Genomic DNA, 22,599 nt, shown 5'->3' on the forward strand with positions numbered 1-22,599 from the left:
TTAGAAGCTTTAGGCACAGCGTGATCAGGGCTAAGGGCTGGGAGGCAGGTCTGGGGATACAAAGGGAACCTTTTGTTTAGGGTTCCTTTGCTCTGGAGACCCACTATCCATACTCTCACCTATTATGGACTTGGGTTGAACAGCAAGCCCATGCTCACACTGCAAGGTGGTAACAGAAGCAGGCCTTGAATCAGACCCTGATCTCAGCCCATCCCTTCTCCACCCCACATGTTACGTGACGCTGACCTGCTAACACTTCCAAGGACCTCTATGATGGTTGACCCTTCTTTCACAAGTTACAGACAGGTTCAACCTAAACTTCAGGAATAGAAAGTGTGGTGAACCCAATTCAGAACAGCATGCAGGCAATCTCTGCAGAGTTGCTGGGCCTTTGTAAGTAAAGTGCCTATCAGGAAGATGGGGCCTGCTTGCAAAGGGACTGGGACCATTAGAGAAGCCACCCTTGGAGCTGTATGGTTACCTGATCCCCTCCCTGGACCTAGAGACTCCTGCTGAGAAGGGCCACATTTTGACCCTTCAGATGCTCTGAGATTACTGGTGCAAGCAGATGACAGCTAGCTTGTTGGCCAAATGTGGACCCCAGCCTGTGGCTATGGACCAAAGGTACCTGACCTCTTCCCCATATATCTCTAATGCTAGAAATTTCTGAGTCCAGAATGGATGACCCCCAGCCCCTTCCCCTTGATGTCTAGTCCTAGAACATGTGGACATGAAGTGGGGGATGGTGCATTTGCTGCCAGTTACAGATCCATATTGGGTCCCCAGCATGGACATTTTTATTTTCCCAACCTCCTAACTTCCTGCTTATTTGACATTTTTGGTAAATTGAATCTGGTCACCCCTAGCCCCAGCTTTCCTCTTCTCCTACAAGGAAATTGTTCTCTCTTTAATCCTCTCTCTGTCTTGCATGTGTCTGTAGAAGTTGGCCAGGGGCCTTTGCAATCTTCCTGCTGCAGTCTTAGGGCCTGATGCTGCCACGGGTATAACTTGGGACAGGGAGTGAGGCTTTGAAGGTGACCTTTGGGGTGAGGCTGCTGGCACTTATGGAGACCCAGCTGCAAGCCTTTGATCTGCCTACTTGACTCCCTCTTCTTCCTGACTCAAGTCAGCCCAGACCCCAGAAATGGAAGTGTGAGATTTCTCATCTGCACTGCCCAGACCCCTGCCATTCCTACGTTCTGCTAGCATGAAGAGAAAGGACAGAGTCCAGGGATGCTCAGTAGGACTGCATGGGCCATCTGACAGACCAGAGCCTTGAGCAAAGAGAGCCGGACGCCCAGCTGTTCTGGGCACATATCTCTGCCTGTCAGTGCCTGGGAAAGTCAAAAGCCCCAGGGTTTTGGAAGCCTCTGCCATCTCCCATTCAGCAAAGGGCTCCATCTGTGCACTCTCACAACACTCACTGGTAATGAGGAGCAGCAGCAGCCCAGGGCACCAACTAGCCCATTTGTGGGCTCTTCCTGGGCTTGGAGGAAGCTCTACTCCGGCCAGTCTCCTGAGTTCTGCCTAAGTAGAGTCACACAAAATCTGGAGTAGCCCTGACTCAGGCCCAAGAACTGTCCCCTGGGCCTGGCACCACCTGAGCCCCTCCCTTCCTTTCATATCACTCCTGCCTGATGGGTCTGCCCAAGGCTCTGTGGCTTCTTCCCCTCATCAAAAGTTTCCTCCTCCTTCAATGGCAGCTCAAAAGCCATTTTTTTTAAAAATTATCCTTTGATTCTGCTGTGGATGGTAAGCACTCCCTTTCTGAGGCTCCCTTGGCATCCTGCACATCCTAAGCTGGGGGATCTGTAGACCTGGTGAGATGGCAAGGCTGAGATGCACTCTCATGCATTTGCTCAACCAGATGTTCTGGGCCCACTGTGGGGTGCAGCATGCACATCAGGTCCAGCTTTCTAAGAGGGCAGCTTTCCTGATCTTTCTCACCCCAGAGCAGGCAAGATCCTGGGCACAGAGCTCTCCTCCCTTCCTTAGAGGCCACATCTGTCTGTTATAATGTGGTTAGCAATTGTGTTTGCAAAAGGATGCCCTACCGAATATGGATTTTAATTTCAATCTCAACGATAGCCAGCGAGAAAATCAAGACAAGAGTTGAAATAGTAAATTGCCTGGAACCTCCATCCTGTGGTTATGTGAGTCTGTGTGTGTATGTGTGTGTGCATGTATCACGTGTTATGTACACACACACAAAAAAAAAAACAGGATTTCCACCTCTGTCTCCACATCACTGTGGCTGTTCCTGGGCTTGGAGGAAACTCTATGCTGGCTAGTCTCCCTGCCTATGTAGGTGACACAGAACCTAGACCCCTGGCTCAGGCCCGGGGACTGCTCTTACAACAACACATATCTGCCACCAATTTGCAGTTCAGTGCGGTATTGAATGGCACCTACTCTTTGTATAAGGAGTGGTGGTAAAAAACCTGAAATCCTAAAAACTGCTCTGAAAACAATTCTGTAGGCTGTACAAGGAGGAAAATCTGAAAATGGACCCCGCCAACACCCCTTATACTAAGGAAAGGGCCTAAAATGCTAAGGGAGGGGCATGGCCTGGAGTGGGTGGACAAGAGAACAAATGAACAGCCTGGGACATCTGTTGACTTCTGTGGCTGGATACTCGAGTCAACCCAAAGATTAAGGCTTTCTCGTCAAAATTGGTAGAAAAGAAAAGGAGAACATTTACTAACATAAAGTCCACAGTGGAAGCTACAACCCGTCCTATTCCCCAGCCCAGCTTTGGGCTGTGCCACAGTCCTCATCCCTCCCTCTGCTGCCAGCTCTCAGCTTCCTGAGCTCCCGGCTCCCCCATTGGTATGTTCTCCTGATGAATCCCAGGAAAGTCTGCCCTGCTGACCACCCATCCCACTCCAGGCACACCCCTCCTGCAGGTGCCCTCATCTGTGCTGGTTCACTTCCTGTGTGTTTTGCCAGCTCTGTTCTTGTGAGGTGATTTATAAAACATTTCCACCTGTAGGTTGTCCTGGTGGAAAGGGGGGAAAGTTGGTATCCAGGAAAAATGCTGGTAAGCCACTAAAATGTGATTTTAGAACAGTAATTCTGAGGTTCAGATTTATTTGGATGTCCTGTATTTTTACTAGCTAAACCTGGTAGCTGTAAGAGGGAAAAAGCAAAAAGCTAAGAAACTCACCTGACATCAGAATCCCTGGGCTCTGGGTCATCTGTTCTAGCCTGAGAGCACCACAGTGTCCAAGTGCACCACAGGCCCTGTGCAGATGGCCAACCAGGGCCAGGACAGAGGTCTGGAGCAGAGCCAGCCCCACGGTCCCCTCTGCTGCTGGTAATGGCAGGTGAAAGATAAAGAGAGAAAAGGAAAAGCCTATGGAAAAAGTCCCTCCCAAGATGATAGTCTCAATCCCCCTGTTGAGAATTTGGAGGCAAAGCATCCAAATGCCTGGCCACACCATTCCCCTCCCTGGTCCACGGTGGCCAGCAGGAGACCTCAGAGCTGAGGCTATAGCCAGCCAGATGGATGGGTGACCCTTGTACCTTGTAGCACAGTTGAGGAGGGCTGTGGGGAGTTGGCAAGCACCCCATATGGGAGATACTGGAGGCTCAGACACAGAGCCACTGGATGACAATCTCTCTGCCTCTGACCCTCTGTGGGGTCAGACTCCTCACACCAGGCTGGAGCAAGGCCTGCCATGTGGAATTGCTGTGCCCCTGACATGGATCATTGAGACCTGGCAAATCGATTCTGGTTCCAGTTACACTTTTCTGCATTTGATGGGAAAAGTGACACAGGAAGTGATATGCTGTTGTGCTGACCGTGAATTGGAGGTATTACAGGTGACTCCTTGGAGAATGACAGAGAACTGCCAGCAGCCCTGCACTGTAGTGGCCCCAAGGGCTGCAGGAGTCAATGTGTTAGCCGATCTCAATTTTAAAAATTGAATAAACATGGGCATGTTTGCATGAGTGTGTGTTGCTGCTTGCTACATCAATCTGAGTATACCTGTCTGTTTGGAGAGGCAATGAATAGTACATTCTTCAAATTTTGAGTTTTGGGTCATCAGTAGCAAGCATTCAAAGGCAAAACAACTTATCTAAACATCCAGATCCTCTTGGCACCTGGGTTCAGATAGTGAGAACTGGCGAGTAAGCATTTGGACAGCACGGGTGCAGTGCTTTCCTAAGGCTGCCATAATGGATTACCACCACAAATCAGGTGGCTTAGAACAACAGAAATTATTCTAAGTTCTGGAGGCCAAATGTCTAAAGTCAGGGTGTTAGCAGCGTTACGCCCCCTTTGAAGGCACAAGGGAAGGATCCTTCCTTGCCCCTCCCAGCTTCTGGCATGTTTTGACTTGTAGATGTGTCACTCCAGTCTCTGCCTCCATCTTCATATGACATTCTTCCCTATGTGGTTGTATCCAAATTTCCCTCTTCTTATAAGGATGTCACTGTCACATTAGGGCCCACCCTAATCCACTATGACTTTGCCTTAACTAATTATATGTGCAAAGACCCTATTTCCAAACAAGTTCTGGTTCACAGGTATTAGGGGTTAGACTTGAACATATCTTTTTGGAGGGACAAAGTTCAACAAAGGCAGGAAAGCTGTGACTTGCCCAGGGAGTAGGATGGTATACTGAGGCACAGGTGGCCTCACAGAGTGAGTGACAGGGTAGGAGACATGGAGAATTCCGTGCACATCCCTGTCCTTGCACAAGGCTCCATGACCTTGCCTGCAGCCATCTTTCTGGTTCTTATCCCTTATTCCTTATCTGAATAGCCCAAGAGAAAAAAACCAGATTGTTGGAGGCTCAACACGGATGGGCACTGTGATGGTTGAGGCTTTATGGGAAGTCACATGGCATGGGACGACCTTTCTTCCAGTGACAGATCAGTCACCTAAATGGAAACATCCTCCTCAAACATACTTTTGAGGGAAGAAGGAAGATTTAGGCTACATCTTGAATGCCAGGCAGATGTGTCCTAACGTGGATTAGTACAGGTCTTGGGACTCCACACACGTGTGTTTAAATTCCAGCAAGATCCGAACTTCCATTTCCTTATCTATCTGTCCTTTATATTCCACTTGAATTTTAAATTTGAATGAGCACATGGTCTGTCGTAGGTCCTTCTCATGCCACTGTCATTGGAAGGCCCATGGGGATTCTAGGCTTAGGCCTGAGCTGGGTGGAATGAAGTGACCTCACATGTGGAGGGGTCAGGGAGGGGCTGAGCAAGAAAGACTGCCACAGCCTAGGTGGCCAGGCAGCGGGAGGCAGGGTGGGCCAGCTGGTGGGCTGTTTAGGCCCAGGTTGAATCCTGAGGTTTCCCAACAATGGGCAGCTTCTTTGCCGTTGGTCTGGGCTATCTTTCCTGCCCCAGCCTTGGGGCTCGTCTGATAAGATGCTCATATCCCCACACATGTGCTCAAGAAAACTGAGGCTCAGAGACTCAGTTTTATGCCCTAGGAAGTTTCTATGATCCTCTTCATGAATCTGACAGTTGTCCTATGAGCTAGTGACTTCCCTGTGTGTGGCAGGGGGAGCTCACCAAGCCTCAAACTCAGGCTGTCCCCAAGTGACTGAGTAGGTGTGATGTCTTTGCAGCCTCCAAGGGATGAGAGCCTGAATGGCCTCCTGCAGGGATACAGGATCTATTACCGGGAGCTGGAATATGAGGCAGGATCCAGCCCTGAGACCAAGATGCTCAAGAGCCCTTCAGCTTTACGAGCAGAGCTCACAGGTGAGGCCTGTCCCCTCTGTTCTGGTGAGCATACTCCCCTTAATCACTGTGGGCTGGGCAGAGAGGTTCCCTAGGCATCTGCTCAATGCAAGTTCTGATGGAAACGCCAAGGAGGAGGCAGTGAGAGGTATTCCTCAGGGAACAGGAACAAGTAGTTCACCTGCCAGGAGCATGTGGGGTGCAGGGGTGAGGTGGGCAGTGTCACTGGGAGGCAGTGGGGCCTTTCTGCCAGAGATTGTATTAAGGGAGAACCATATTAGGCCCTCAGGGACAATGTGCTGCTACCCCAAATGGAGAGTGGTTTGGGTCCTGTTGCAGGACCCGAGGAGTAGGAGGGCTCCCCAGCCATCAAAGCACACAGCCTCTGTGTGGAGCCTAGTATCTCATTCCTGGGTTGACCATGCCCATCCTATGCTGCCATGATCCCTGGCACAGTTCTGACAATAATCCTGCTGCCTTCACGGCAGTTTCTGGAACTGTGGGTGAGAGGAGGGCTGCCCCTTCCTGTTCCCTCCTCCTGGAAGAGGGTAGACAGGCTTCTCTTCCTGGCATCCACCACATCACAGAAAGCACTCTTTGGCCTTGACCTCTTCATACTGGGGACAGTGAGGGAGCAGCTGCAGGAATGTGCCATGTGGATGCTGGACAGCATGTCCTGCCTTCTGCCAGCTCCACCATTTCAGGAGGCTGCCTAGCTCCTTCACCAAGCCCCGACACCCAGACTCCGCCGACACCCTGAGGGCCAACTGTGCAGACGGCAGCTGGTGAGCTAGCTCACACATCTCAACCCTGGCCAATCCCAGGAGCAGTGTTGGTAAACATTGAAGAAAGGAAAGCACTTGGCTGTTGTACACACTCTGGGCATGCCCTGAAGGTGTCCCTTGCTAGTGACCAGACAATAATCAGCATTTTCCCAGGCTTTGTCACAAAATCAAAGCACAACAAAATAGAAGGACCCCCCCTGGTGTGGCTGGGCTCATACACCTGGTCATGCCTGCCTTCCTCTGGAGCAAATTGGCAGCTGTTCCTGCCACAGGGAACCCTGCAGAAACTGACATCGTGTCCCACCTTGTGCCACTTGGCACTATGTTGTAACATGTTCTGATGGATCAGAAGGTCGGGCACACCCCCATCTGTCTTGAGTTGGGCTATTTTACAAAAAAATACCCCCAGGAAGCCATGGGGAGTGTGGGCAGCAGTGTGGTTGTTATTGCATGGGGACCTGCTGCCTTTAACTATGGCCTTCCTGGTCCTTAAGTGCAGCCTTTTGACTGAATCAGAATTTTATGTAACAAATCCTTTTGTAAAAGGAGTGCAACAAAGAAAGATGAAGCTTTTCTTGCTTCTTTTGGTGCTTGAAAAAGAACGATTTTGAAATAGGAAAGCTGTAGTTCCCGCAGCTCTGCACAACGGGCCAGGGGTGCTGCAGGGGAGCCAGAACAGCATGCAAGGGAGGTTGTGCCTCTCCCCGCTCCCACTCTGACTATTTGCATTAACCGCTTCCCCACAACGACTGCCTCTCTGCTTTACTGACTCCATAGCCCAGAGCAGCTTCAAGACGGTGAACAGCAGCTCCACCCTGACAACATACGAGCTAACACGTAAGTGGATGCTGCCTGCGGGGGGTTTTAAGGAGCCACATTGTGGCCAGCACCTCTTGGCCTCTCAGTGGACCAAGAGAAAACCAGCTTGGATTAATGGCTCTAACTTCTGGAATTCCTCTTGTCAAATGCTGCTTCTCAACATACCAAAACCACCAGGAGAAAGGAAAAGTAACTTTTAGAAAGAGAGGTTGGGGCGATTTACTGACATTTAGTCTTTAAGTTGAAGACAAAAAGGAAATTTGGATTAAATTAGATCTCCTCTCTGGCTCCCCTCTATGTATTTTTTAACTTTTTTATTATGGTAAAATACACATAAGAAAAAAACTTACCCTCTCAACCCTTTGCGGCCTGCAGTGAGTGGCTTTAAGCATATTCACATTATTATGCAGCCATCACCACCATCCTTCTCTAGAACTTTCTCATCTTCCCAAACTGAAATTGCTCCCATTAAGTAACAGCTCCCTGTCCCCCTCCCAGCCCCTTTCAACTTTTTGTCCAGTTGGATCTGACTGCTCTAGGCACCTCCTGTAAGTAGAATTGTACAATGTTTGTCCTTTTGCGTCTGGCTTGTTCCCCAGAACGTAACACCCTCAAGGTTCATTCACATCAGAGCAGATGTCTGAATGTTCTTCCTTTTTAAAGCCGTGTAGTGTACCTTTGTCTAGGTAGACCACATTTTGTTTACCAAACCATGTTGCTTCCCCTAGGATTTCTGGCTAGGGGTGGGACTAAAAGGGACTTATAATTTGATTGGCGTGGCTGGCTTAGAAAGTGGAAGGGGGCTAGCCCACCCTACGCCCTACCATGGGAGGGCATCCTTCAGGCTGTCCATGCTGTCTTGTTCTTGCTTCCCACTGCCCTCAAGGGTTCTCAAGCTCAGAATTCTCAATTATTAGATTTGGAAAAGCCAGGGAGGGGCGGCCTGAGCCCACAGGGCTGCACCATGTCCATACTTTTCTGGCTCTGTCTACTCTTTCCCTAGTCTCAGTTGGTCCCTGAGTTGAGAATAACATCCCAGGCTAACATGATCCAGGAAGCCCCTTCCATGGGCTGTTTGTAAGATGCCAGCAGTGGTACAGATTAGGGTGATGGGTCCTGACTCAGCTGCATCGGCAGAAACCAGAAACATTTCCTTGGACCTGGTGATGGGAGGACCCTGGTAGTCTGATTCCCTGAAACTCTACTGAGCAAGGAGCTTGTAGGAGGCCTAGTCCGAAGGCCTGATATGTTGACATGTATCACCAACCACAGCAGCACACAGGTGCTCAAATCACACACAGAGTCTCACAAAAGCTAAGTACCTGCACAGCATTATTAAACAGTGGGAGAACTTTCCAGAATGTTTTGGCTGAAAGGTCCCCAGTTACTCTGGCTTTGTCACTTTGTGCAGAGCCCACACTTGCTACCTGCTCTGCACAGTTGCCCACACCCTTTCTCCCAGGACATGGTCATTAAAAACTCAAAGGCCTTTGGTTTACCAATGTCTTTAATTTATTTTTTTAAATATCCAGAGTCTTAGTCCAGCTTACTCTTAGTTTTAAGAAGATATTCTAGACCGAGAGGCAGGCCCATGCTGTGTTTTGTAATCTAAGCCTTCTGTTTTAGAAGAGGGAGTTTCGTGCTACCTTTTACCTGATTCATAAGAGGAGGAGAGAAGCCCCTGCCCATAGGAGACGGAGCATTTCACAGGCTTCTCCATGGAAAAAAGCCTATTCCCCATCCCCCCCTTCAGAGGGTGCTGATTCCGTCAATGTAGTTCATGGAGGGTGGTCCTGGTGCAGGCTGACCCCTGTCTCCTATAATACTATAGATTTAAAGAAGTACCGGCGCTATGAAGTGATCATGACCGCCTACAACATCATCGGCGAGAGCCCAGCCAGCGCACCTGTGGAGGTCTTTGTTGGTGAAGCAGGTAGGCTCTATGGACCCCCAACCCCACCACTGGCAATAGCAGTTGGAATAGCCAGTTGCACTGTGGCCAGCAACTCAGATGGCAGGTGGTATCTTCCCTACAGAACATGCTGGTGATGGGGCAGGAGGTTTCTACATAACTGACCAAGCACTGGAATTTCCTAACAGCTAAAGTGAGTGGCCAAGCCTTGTTTTGAATGGCATAGCTTTGTTCACCTTGCTCTATAAGAGCACTATTCCTAGCTCAGTGGGAATTAGGTATGTGTGAAATGGGGCCTTGTCATTTGGAAGGGTAGAGGTTTGTATTTCACCAGCAATCTCACTCTTGCTGGCCTTTAGCAACGGCCTAGTGGGGGGGAGTTAGCCCTATATCCTGGTAACACCCATTCTCTAGGCCCTGTAAAGCCACATGGATCATTTCTAAAAGATGAGACATGACTCCAAGTCTGATGCAAGGGAATCATACTTATGTGGGGCTAACTTGCTATGAGACATGATGTTCTGATTTTAGATCAGCTTGTGGCCCTAGAGTGATTATCAGCTAATGTGAGCAACGCCCTCCCCGTGGAAGGAGCCTGCACATGGACTCTCAGCCTCCTCCTTGGTGGATGGTTTTAAAGACTTCCCCCAGTTCAGAGTACAGCCTTCTCGCATCTGAAAGTACAGATTGAGATGGGTGAAGCCACAGGCCCACAGCCATTAGAATTTCCCTGAGGATAGAGGCCTAGTCTTGTAGGAAATTCTGGGTAGCAGGAGGGAAGTTTGGGTTGCCAGGCTGGCAGATAGAAACACATGAGGTGACCTTTTGCAATTTGGAAAGGTTATTGTTATAAGTCAATCAATAGCACAGTGGGAAGCTTAGCAGATTTTTTTCTGTAATAGTCAAGCAGTATTTGCATACAAATAAGGATAATGTGTGAAATGGGACATTTGGAACATACCTTATTTCTGCTTCTCTTTTTTTATTGATTTATTTTTTTGAGCCAGAGTTTCACTATGTAGTTTCAGACTCTACCCTCGGTAGAGTCCTGTGGTGTCACAGCTCACAGCAACTCCAACTCTTGGGCTTCAGCAATTCTCTTGCCTCAGCTTCCCTAGTAGCTGGACTACAGGCACCTACCACAACGCCCAGCTATTTTGGGGTTGCAGTTGTCATTGTTGTTTAGCAGGCCTGGACTCAAACCTGCCAGCCTCAGTATATGTGGCCAGCACCCTACTCACTGAGCTACAAGCCCTGAGCCTTATTTCTGCTTCTCTTTGTACAAAAATCTGTTCAAAGGTGTTCCTCTGAGTAGTTAAGGTGGGGTCTGGGTGACCCAGCAGGGCTGGGGCTAGCCATAGCAGAGTCACCAAGGCAGAGGAAAGACATGGAGGCATAGCATAGGGAATTTATAAAGGAAAGAGGCTTATTTGGCTCATGGTTCTGCAGGCCGTACCAGAGGCCTGGCACCAGCATCTGCTTCTGGGGAGGCCTCAGAGAGCCTTCACTCAAGGTGGAAGGGGCAGGGAAGCTGCCATGTGTCGAGATCACACAGCTAGAGAGGAAGTAGGAGAGAAGGAGGGAGGTGCCAGGCTTTTTTACAGATAACACCTAGCTCTCAAGAGAACTAATAAAGCAAAAGCTCAGCACCAGGCCATCCATGAAGAATTCATCCTCATGGCCCAAACTCCTCCCAGTACCCCCACACTGACACTGGGAATTAAATTTCAACATGTAATTTGGAGGGTCAATAAAACCATACCTAAAATATAGCAAAGGGGGCTGCTATAGTCAGCGGTGGCTCTGGCAAATTCCATGCTCTACAGTCTTATTCAGGCTCCAGTTGGCCACTGGGCAGGAGCCAGGGGGGCACGCCAGTGGAATGAGGGAGCACAGGATGGCTGAGCTGGGACTTACCATTGCTGAACTTTGGGCACCAGGGGTAACATGAGGGAACTCTGCCCACTGGTAAGCCTGCATCCCAGGAAGAAGAGGCCAGGACTCAGGCTCAGGGCACTGAGTCTGGTGTCTAGAGGAAGGAACTTCTGTGTCAAGGAGGGAGGCCAGGCAGAGATGGGGCCCTGTCAGGGTCAGCCACACAATAGCATGACTTGCTGTGGTGCTCCCAGCCCTACTTCTAGGGTTTGTCCTATTTGTCTATTGTTGTTGTAAAATACATATGACATTTAAATGATTTTTTTTTTTTTTCTGTTGCAGTTTGGCCAGGGCTGGGTTTGAACCCGCCACCCTCGGCATATGGGGCCGGCGCCCTACTCACTGGGCCACAGGCGCCGCCCGACATTTAAATCATTTTTAAGTGTGCAATTCAGTGGTACTAAATGCATCACAATGTTGTGCAACCATCACCATCATCCATCTCCAAAACTTTCTCCTCTTTGCAAACAGAAATCTCAGGCCAGTTAGCAGGCCTTCCATCTTGCCTCTTTTCCTAGCCTCTGGCAACGTCCAGCTTGCTTTCTGTCTCTCTGGGTTTGCCTAGTCTGGACATTACATATAAGTGGAATCATGCAACCCTTGTCCCTTTGTGTCTGGCTCCTTGCACTCAGTGTGAGGTTTCTGAGGCTCCCTCCAGGTGGGTACAGGAATCTAAACTTTATTCTTCATGGCTGAATAATATAATATCCAGTGTTTGGACATACCATGTTTTGTTTTTCCGTTCCTCATGGATGGACACTTGGGTGGCCTCTACCTTCTGGATGTGTAAATAATGTTGCTGTGAACACAGTGTGCTGGGGGTTCCAGTGGTGCTGAGCTGGGACTGAGCCCAAGGAAGGAGGGGGCAGTCACAGAGGCTGCAGCCACATGGGCCTGGGCCTGATGCTGGCTTCTCTCTGTTCCTTGGCCTCCTGTCTCCCTTCCCTCTCCACCTAGGGGTCCCTGCTCCCTCTGTCCTGCCTGTCCTATCCTCTTGCCCCACCTCCACCCCAACATGCCCATCTCCCCCCGTGGGATCACCTTGACCAACTCTCCCAGGTTCTGCCACCTGGCTCTTTTGTAAGCCCATAGAAGAGAAAAGAAACCCTACGTGTGCCCAAGCCACCCACCCAGGAGGAGCCTTCCTGACCCATACAGACAGGCTCCAAAAAGCCATGCTGTTTTGGTTGAAAGAGGCTGAAGGAGGATGCTCAGAGTCAGAGCAGAGCTGTAGCCTATGGCATTGGGCACCCAGGAAGTGCCCCACACAGTCTCATGCAGTTGACTTGTCTGAAATGTCCACCCTCTAGTCCACTGGGAAGCTGCTCCAGACCAGCTCTGTGGCTTTCTCTCCAGAGAGCTCTTTCTAACCCTTCCCTCTAAGCAGGGTCCCGGTTTCTTCCTCTTTGCTCCCATCTGTGCATACTTTGTGAACACCTCTGCTTTTTGCTGACAGAAGGACCATATTCTCTCTTGGTGTCTGTCCTCCTCACTAGATCATGGCTGCTGAGTTCTGAAGGGCTCCTTGCCCCAGGGTTAGTACCAGAGGGTCCCGTGTACCTTTGTTATTCCTAGAAGTTGAGGTTCCAGAACTCTGACTTAGGATACAGGGCAGGAGAGCCATGTCAGGACTCTGCACGGGCATGTGCGCTGGAGATGGGGCTGGGAAGTGCTGAGATGAAAGCAGGGGGACTGCTTCTCAGAGAAGGCAGTGGACCTAGAGGCAAATCAGAAGCTCCTCATCTTGAAGGAAACAGAAGAAGGCACAAGTGGCCTCTGTCCCCACAATGACAGATAACATGTATCACCTTTTGCAGCAAACACCCTCTTGTTCTGGGTTGGTCTTTCCACTGGGGCTTCTTCCTGGTTCCCCCTGGCAGGAGGGGAAGGGATAGGCAGAGCTAGCAAGGTCAGTGATGGGAGCCGGAGTTCCTGCTGAGAGCCAGGCTCCATGCAGGGGGCTTCTTCCTTATTGGGAGAGCCCTTATGAAAAAACCCCATGTGTGTGACCATCAGCTCTGTCCCTGGCATGAAGCCAACAGGATGGGTGAAGAGACAGACAGGAGTGGAGGAAGTATATATTTTCTCCTTCCATCATAAGGTGGGTTGTGGTACCCAGAAGAGACTACAGTCGGGAACATTGGAATGTAGAGAAGAGAAAGCACGCAGGAGAGGATATTTCCCTGCACTTTGCGGAAAGAGAGAAAATGTGAAGGAAAAGTCACCTATGCTGAGACCACCTGCCTCTGGCCCTAGGAACAGGCTACTGACCTGGGCTTGGGCCTGGGGATGCAGGACCTGGGAAAGCTGGTGGGGGGCAGAACTCCAGGTGATAAAATCTGAGAGGCTTTCAGCATTTGAGTGGAGAACACGCTTATAGGCACACTGCAGACAAGAGGTGTCTAAAGAACAGAAGTTGCTGTACACTGGTCCTGGGCATACAGGCCCACTGCATGCCCAGCCTCCTTTGCAATTACTTGCATCATGCACCCAAGTATGGCCAATAGAGTGTGAGCAGAAATGATAGGTGCCATTTCCCATGGTGCAGTTAGGGAGAGGTGGGCCTTCCTCACCCAGAGGAGTGAGTCAAGGACCTCCTGCACCAAGGAGGGTACAGCCAGGAAACAAAGGATCCTGGATCCTGAGTGATCAAGGGAAAGGTCACACCCAATGAAGAACCACTGGGTTTTATGTAGCAGGAAACTTCTTTTGTCTTTAATCACTGCAACACCACTAGCACTGTTCTAACATGCTGAAGACAAGAGAGGAGGGTACAGAATCTGTGGGCACTCAAGATACACTAAATGCCATTAGCATCCTTCCTCATTGGAAACACTGTCCTTATCATGTTACCTCTATAGAGGCAGACGTTGCACGCGAAGCCTCTCAGGAGTTCTTCCTTGCTCCATGCCCTCTCCCACCCACCTGCCTTATCCTCAGCCCAGACTCTGCCCAGGGTGCTTCACATCTGACCTGGGGATCTACAAGAGAAATTGGCCAGGCCAGGCCAGAGGAGCATCCAGGTTGTCATCCCCAGTTACTACTGATGAGAAAGCCGAGGCTTGGAGAAGACACGTCATTCACCCCAGTTTACGTGGAGGGCAGGGTCCAGCTGGCCAGAGCCGAGGTCTGCCTCTGCACCTGTGGGTCTCGATCACAGGTCGTTCCTAAGGGCTGTCATACCAATTCCCTCCTCCTTCTGTGGAGAGAGGCATCATTTCCACGGCATTTGTCTCTTCCTGTTCCGATTACTTTGCTGTCCCAAGCAGTCACTTGGGCTGGAGAAGTGGCCTTTGCATCGTTCTGTCTGCTCCTCCCACCCTTGGCTCTCCTGTACCTGCAGCCACTGACCTGGCAGTGCTGGCCACTGCAGTTGGGCTTCTCAGCTGCTGCTGCTCAGCATACTTCTTTATCTTCTGTTTGCACTGGAGAGAATTTTCTGGAAGGAGGTTAGTAATGACAGTCATTACCATGCTAGTCTATGCTTCTCACAGCCCAAGTACCATTATGGCCCATTTCATTCTGATGAGTGGTACTGCTAGCATGCTGACTTACAGTGAGTAAACTGTCAGAAAATAATGTCAGATCAGGCCAATTTCTGTTCTATTGGCCAGATGCTTCAGATCAGGCTAAGTGCTCTGCCATGTACTGACTGTGTGACCATGGGCAAGTCACTTACCTACTCTGGGTTCCAGGCTTGAGGAATCTGTTGCATTGGAGAGATGTATCAGGTAGATGTGAGGAGACACGGGTTCTCATCCCAACTCTGCCACTCATCTGTCCCATTCATAAGACAAATGTCCAGAAGATGCCTCGATTGTCTGGCCTCATCAACAAAATGATGACCTGTTTAGAGTGGATTATCTCTGGGCCTGCTCTAGCCCACACATGTATTATTTAAATCTTTTTAACCTCAGAGAAGATAATTTTTAGTTTTTCTTTTTTTTATTGAGATTGATTCTCAAACCTAGGTATTTACAAATTGGTAAAAATAATACGTAAGTAAGGACTCCAGTCAGCAGGAGGTGCATCTTACAAGGGTCCATGTGAAACTTAGTAAATGTAGAATATAAATGTCTTAACACAGTAACTAAGAAAATGCCAGGAAGGCTATGTTAACCAGTGTGATGAAAATATGTCAAATGGTATATAAAAACCAGTGTATTGTGGCCCATGATTGCATTAATGTACACACCTATGATTTCGTAATTAAAAAAAAAACCAATCCAAACAAGCTTAAGCTGGAAGAATTATTATTATTTTTTTTTATTAAATCATAGCTGTGTACATTAGTATGATCATGGGGCACCATACACTTGGTTCATAGACCGTTTGACACATTTTCATCACACTAGTTAACATAGCCTTCCTGGTATTTTCTTAGTTATTTTGCTAAGACCTTTACATTCCACATTTACTAAGATTCACATATACCCTTGTAAGATGCACCGCAGGTGTAATCCCATTAATCCCCATCCCTCCACCTACCTCCCCCCTCCCTCCCCTCCCTTTCCCCCTTCTCCCTATTCTTAGGTTGTAACTGGGTTATAGCTTTCATGTGAAGGTCCTAGATTAGTTTCATAATAAGGGTGAGTGAATTATTTATTGACTCCTATAACTGAAAACCAAGGAGGCTGGAGACAGCTTCAGGTCCGGCGGGATCCGTGACCCCACAGGCTGCCGTGTGCTGCCTCTGTGTTCCTCTCTCCACACAGCCAGCTCTTAGGGGCAGCTCCTCACCAAGTGCTCCCCACATCTCCAGGCTGCAGAGCTTCTGTCTTTCTGTGGAGTCAGGCATGGAAACTGCTAGCTCTCTTCAGCCTGTCTTTAGTCGCACATCAGCCCCCAACCACTTGCTATGGTTAATGGTCTGAGGTGCCCGAAGTCAGGGTTTGGTGTCATCTCTGCCTGAACCATGTGGACAAGGGGAGGATCCCCATAGAAGAGCCAAATGTGGCTGTCTGGAGAAGGGAAGGGGGTGCTGGCTGCAGCTTCCTGCGGCAGAGCTGGTGGCCAAGCCTCCCTATGTGGCCAGACCCACTGCAGGGCAGAGATGCAGGCGGGACCCGTGGGCTCCTCAGCAGGACTACTGTTCAGATGATTCCTGGCAATTGCTGCAGACCTATCTCTGGGCTCCACAGTGTTCTGGGTTCTGTAGGGGTGTAAGGGACCCCCTGTCTCAGTCTTTAAGACCCTTACTGCTCACGATGGGGCTCTGCCTTTGGGAGAAGCCTGCACTCTTGCTCCAACCCAGGGCCAGGCGTGTCGGACCCCCAAGGCCACTACTTCCTCAGGGACATACACTACTCCACATAGCAAGCTGGGTCCACTTGGAACCACCGACCTCCCCTCCTACCCTGAGAAAATTCCCAGTTGCCCTCCACACACACACATGCCCCCAGGCAGCCCAGCTTTCAGACCAGCCCTCAGAGGAGTAGCTACATTCTTTCCCTAGGTAGAACTAGATGTTCAGTCCTATAATCCAGAACTCACTGCACACACAGCTCTTTGCACCTCTCACTGAGGTCAGGTCTGTTCCCTCTGAGCTCCACAGGGGCAGGGACTCCTGTGAGTCATCCTTATCACCTCAGCATATACCTAGAATACAGCACACATCCCGGAGACAGGGAGGGAAGAAAACAACTGTGGGAAGAAAGGAAGGAAGAAAGAGAATGCCCAGACCATAGGCATCGGTGCCCAGAAGCACAGAGGACCAACATTCCAGCAAGTGTCCTCAGTCAAACAGGGCATTGAGCTCAGGGGATGGCACCACTCCAGGGCCTAGGGAGCACAGGAAGGATTCTAAAGGGAGGTGTCCTGTCCATGTGCCTTATACGCCCTATAAACCCTTCATCCTTGTCTTTTCACAGAGATAGGAGGGCTCTGAAAATAGCCCAGAACTCTGACACCCAAGGACTTCAAAACAAAACAGAGCAAAGCAGGGCTGACCAACTCCAAATGAAGCCCATGACTTTCCATTTACTTCTTAATCCATACTGACCGAAAACTGACCCATGCCAAAGTATGTAGCTGGGACAGTGGGGGAAGAAAGAAGGGGTCATGGAGGCAAACACATGTGGCCCCCAGCCCTGTTCCTGGAAACTGGAGCTGAGGAGGCCTAGTTCCTTGCAGCGGGCACTTTCCATAGCCACAGCGGCCACCATGATGCCCCTGCACTTTTATCTCCAGGGGTTCCCTCTAGCCTGAGTTGGTGGCAGCAAAGCCACAGTGGCAGCTACCTAAGGACAGAGCCCTCAATAAAACAGGGAAAGCTCTGTCTCTACACGAGTCTTGAATCCTGTAGCCTTGTGGTTCCCTTCACCCCCCTGAGCCAGCACCACCTCCTCCACACAGAGAGGGCCCTGCCCACCCCACAGAATCTGCCCCTCCTCCTTATTCACCCACCCTACTCTTCTGGCCAGACCCAGCCAACCTCCAGACTCCATTCTGCCCACTTCTGTCATAGACATTCACTATTCAGGGGAGAAGTTCTCAATCCCTGGAACCAGTAGACTCCAGCTGAGTTCTCTCATTTTGGAGGGTAGGAAGGTTGTTACCAGAGCACTGTGAAATTGGGGTTTAGGCTCCTGACGTGGAAGACATGGTGATGAGGAACATATAGCAAGACTGATTACAAGTAGGCGCTCTCACAGTGCTGTTCTCTCTGCTCAGCTGGCTTAGGAGGTGCATCAGAATCTCGTTGGCACCAACAGGCAGCACAGGGCACAGCTTTTTCCTCCACAGGCTCTTTCCAGATCTTGGCCTTTGCCTCAGATCTGGCCACCCCTGGTATCCGTCACCTCCTCCTGAGGACTAGAAGTAGTGGGGCCTCTGGCATTTCTAGGTAAGAGGGTTTGGGAGTCATAATCTGGTTCTAGGTGGGGTTTGAGCCCCATTTTACACTGTTTGCAGCTGTGATTGTGTGTGCATCTAGTGCACTGTGTCTATGTAAGGGGTGAATAAGGACCTGTGGTACTGCTGCTCCATAAGGCATGTGGAGCAAGGCCAGGTGATGCCTCCCCTGGGTGAGACAGGAGGCACCTGGTAAAGGAGGGCAGGGGCTGGGACTGGTGATGGAAAACTTTATAAACAACCTATGAGGTTTTTACTATAATTTTATATCACTGAATACATTTGCAGAGAGTACTGAATCCAGCACCTTGCTATTACAGGTAAAGCTACTCTAACATTATTACAAATCTTTTACAACTCATCTGATACTTTCCTTAGGATAAAATCGTAGAAGCCAATTTCTTGTTCAATGATATAAACATTTTTCACTTTTGTAAAACTTCAATCATTGATACCCTACAGCAGTGACCAGATATGAGTCTGGGGTGTATTTTCTCTCCTTCCACTTCTAAATCTTTCCTGATGTGTTAGGCAAAAATGCATCTCATTATTGGTTTAATATATGGGATTTGTAAATGACTAGTCTGTGATTAAATGCCTGTGATTGTTCATGGTTCTTTTTCTCATGGGGGGGGTCTGTTAAAAGGTAAACTGAGACACAATCATAAAGAATTTAATAAATTTTATACATTTTTGGGTTTTTGTCTTTAAATTTATGAAGAATTGATAAAGAACTTATTTGAGCTAACAATAATTCATGAATTGGGCAGCACCAAACCAAAGGTGGTTTGGATTCTAAGGGAACATAGGGGAAAGTTTTTAAAGTGTGAATGTGCAGCCAGGCAAAGAAAATAAATGCTTGACTGGTTACAGTTATGCTATTGCCTCATCTTGCTGCAAAGTCCCCACCTGCATGTCTGTAAGTTAGTTGGCAGCTTCTAATTGACAGAGCTTTAGGCTTTTTTTGTCTTTCATATAGGCATTAACAAGAAATAGCCCAAGTTGAAATTCATTTATGTTCACAAATTTAGTAAGGTTGAGGTTGCATCCATGGATTAACTGATTTTGTTGGCTCAGAAGCTTCTCAAGCCTGGTCTCTGTTTTCTTTTAACATATCTTAGTGTTTTGAGTTGATTTTTGAGTTCCTTATATATTAGGTATACCATGTTTGATTGTGCTATGGTGAGTAGTTTTTCCTTTGTATTCTTTGTCTTTAATTTTATTGTGTTTACGTTGTGGCATGGTCAAGCTTCTAGATTAGAATCTGGGCAAATATTCACCCAAACTTTTTTTATAATTTTAATGGTTTCATATTTTCCATTAAACTCTTTAATCCAGCTGGAATTTGAGTATCTGTATAAAGTCAGATTCTAAGTAGATTATTTGCAGAAAAGTTTGCAGAAAAGTTTCCGCCTTACTAGTACTATCTATTGATTGATTCTTGTGATACATCATACTCATGTTTTAAATTCTTATAGTCAAGTCAGACGACTTTCTTTAGTTCTGTAGATACCTTTACTAATGCCCTGGCACCACCAAACCTTTCCTTTAGACTGTATATCATCTTATTGCATATTGTTTATATTTAGTAGAGCTTGTCTTAATCATTTTTGTTTTCCAAAATTCCTCAACCATTCTATGAACTTTACAATCATTTTGGTGAGTTCTCAAGAAAGCAAATTCTACTGAGATTTTGATGGAAAGGGTATTAAATTATAACCTGATTTAGAAATTCTTGATTCACCCTTCTATTCAGACTCCCTCTCCAGACACTGACCTGTCTCTCCTGCCTCTTGTGGTGGATTGGCAGTGTTTCTCAATCCTGCATGTTGATTATGGAGTCATTCCCAGCAGTGTTATTGCAGTTGTTGCTGTGAATTCTGCTGGTCAAAGCCCAAGGCTGAGGCTCACCTAGTTACTCAGGCACATTAACTATTAGGCCAACCAAAAGAGCAACTTTATTGGTTTCCTGGAAAAGGAAGCCAGGGCTTGCCTTGTCCCTATGTCCAGTGGGGACTGGCTACCGAATCAGGTCAGCAGCGAATATCCAGAACCATAGGCTTTGGCTTTACAACTTTCACCAAAAAAGAGGAAACACACACACAAACTCCATATTTATGACCATTCACTGGCTTTCAGCAGTATTTGGGTTCCTACAGTGTATCTGCAGCTTAGAAGACAGAAACATGTCTTAAAATTATTGGTTTGCTGTTTAGGAACAAAAATTGATTGTAGAATGTGGGTTCTACCTTTCTTCTAAGTACTCCAACATTTTAATTACTGTTGGTTGGAATGAGAGAAAAATAACAATGCTTCTGGCTGTTTTAGCTCCCCCTGGTGATAAATAAAGCCAGTCCTAGGGCCTATTTAAGGGAAATGAAAAGGATTCAGAGCTGTGCTACTTTGAAAACATGTGTTTATAATGAAGAGTAAATGGCACTTGTTTACAAGGTAATTAACGCCATTACCCTGCACTTCGTAGGGCTAGATTTCTCATCATCAGCATCCCCAGGTAACTATTAATGGGACACACGGTGACGACGTCGCACAAACCGCAGGCAGTACCTATTACCTCCCTGGCTGATGTCAGTAGGCAGTGCTGCCTGAAGGTCCATCTAAGCCAGTGGTTCTCAACCTTCCTAATGCCGAAACCCTTTAATACAGTTCCTGTGGGTCGCGACCCACAGGTTGAGAACTGCTGACTAAGCCATTGTAGACGATTGAATGAATCTGCTGAGCGCCTACCATGGGCCAGGCACAAACTGTCACAGTCCCCTCGGTGGGAACTGCTGTCTCCATTGCATAGATAATTCTCTGGCCCTCAGAGAGATAAGAGGTCAACCCTGTTATCATGGGTCTGAAGAGGTTAAGGGCTCCTTGCTCTCCTTCCCACCCTTGGGTGCTGCAGCTTATGTTTTTTTCTCCCATAATAATGCATAAACGTGTCTATGAAGCCATTGTCAAGGGGTTTAGACTGGAGATTTTCTGGTATGCAAGTGCTCCCTGCCATGGGGCATCGTCCAGGGCCATTGCATCCAGCCCAAGGCAGAAAGTGTACATACCCCACCCCCACCCCTGTGCTGCAGGGGCCCTTGGCAGCTCCCTGCAGGCTCTCTCCAACATTCGTTATCCCAGAAGACCATCTTGGTGAGGCTTTCATGGGGAACTAGACTATAGATAAGTCAGTCTGCTGAGAAGCACTCTTAAAGCACAGTGGAATATGGGGTGACGGGACCAGATGCACAAAAAATCCAAGGTATTCCCAGAACTAAGCTGTTGCGTGCAGAGACAGATACAACCCTTGGAAAGACAGTGGCCCTGACACTGGCTTCATTAATGCTGGTCAGAGGGGAGGTGTCATCCCCGTAGGGGTGGGCTGTGACCCCATACTCCTCTAGCAGCAGGGTTTGGGGGTAGGGCTCTTACGGAAGGAACCTCCAGGTTCACTGCCTCCACCCTGTCTTCTACACTTTGATGGGTGATCTTTCTCAAATGCAAACTCATTGAGCCTCACACTTTCCTATTTCTAGCCCTCAGTAGATCCCCATTGTCTAGAGGGGAAAAATCAAAACTGATCTTGAGACTGGCCCATGGGACTCTCAGGTCCTGCCTAGGCCTGCCATACTGTGGTCACAAGTAGAGTCACTCTGGCCCCCAGGTTGATGTCCTTCTCAAGCTTTTTATATGTGCTTCCCTCAGCCTGGGTTGTCCTCTTTCCTGGCAGACATGAGTGCCCAGGAAATGTTGGTGGATACGTGATATTATTAATAACTTCATTCCATAAATCTAGAAAGGTTATGGAGAATATTCTAATGCCTAATGCTTTTTTTGGAAAGGATCCTAAATACCACACAATCTGAATTTCAGTTCTGGGCCAGATTCTGTGGAAAATCCTTTGCTTTGCCATGTTGGCAGTCTATGGAGACCGCAAATCACTGGGGGCATCTGAGGCCTGGGCCCTGTCCTCAAGGAGCTTGCCCAGGTAGAAGGAGGACTGCCTGGCTGGGGCTGTCCTGCCTGTGGCAGAGCTCAGTGCAGGGTGGAGAGGGCTGGAGGTGGATTCTATAAGATGAGTAGAAAGCGGACCATCCACACAGAGGAGGGAAACAGGGTCTCCATGTGTGTGGCCAGGCAGATAGCTACTCCTGGGCTTTTTGTGTCAGTAGAGTTTGGGCTCCCTGTAGCCCTTGGGGTTCACACCAGTCCCCGGGATTGAGAGAGCTTTGGCTGCAGCATTGGGCAGCCCAGGTCTCTCCCCAGCACTCTGGCCTTGCTCTTCCACTCCTTCCTGCCCAAGCTCACCCTGGAAGAACCATTGCTTGTTGTTTGTTTTTGTTAACTGCTAATTAGGAAAATTCAAACCTGTGCAGAAGTGGATAGGCTAGTGTGAAGAACATTCACGCACTCACCCCCAGTCCAGCCTCACTGACTGTGGCCGGTCCTGTTTCCTCTGCACAGGCACCTGGTTCTTCCTCCTGTGTTAGCCTCTTGGCTAACAAGGGCTACCTCTCTTCCTCCCTCCCCCAACTCTTTAAGATAAGAGCAGAGATGCTGAGGCTGCAGCTAGGACAGTCATGCACTGGA

The 22,599-nt window shown here is 48.7% G+C and overlaps 1 protein-coding gene across 1 annotated transcript in view; it reads left to right on the forward strand.

Annotated features, from left to right (window-relative positions):
• SDK1 (sidekick cell adhesion molecule 1) overlaps positions 1-22,599 on the forward strand; it is a 1,108,031-nt gene that overhangs the window by 1,028,835 nt on the left and 56,597 nt on the right. The window contains exons 33-35 of the mRNA XM_053556749.1: positions 5,598-5,733; positions 7,275-7,334; positions 9,148-9,249. Coding sequence (XP_053412724.1) covers positions 5,598-5,733; positions 7,275-7,334; positions 9,148-9,249 — 298 coding nt within the window. The remainder of the gene's footprint in view (positions 1-5,597; positions 5,734-7,274; positions 7,335-9,147; positions 9,250-22,599) is intronic.

This window comes from Nycticebus coucang, chromosome 12 (assembly GCF_027406575.1).
Source record: "Nycticebus coucang isolate mNycCou1 chromosome 12, mNycCou1.pri, whole genome shotgun sequence".
Lineage (NCBI taxonomy): Eukaryota > Metazoa > Chordata > Mammalia > Primates > Lorisidae > Nycticebus > Nycticebus coucang.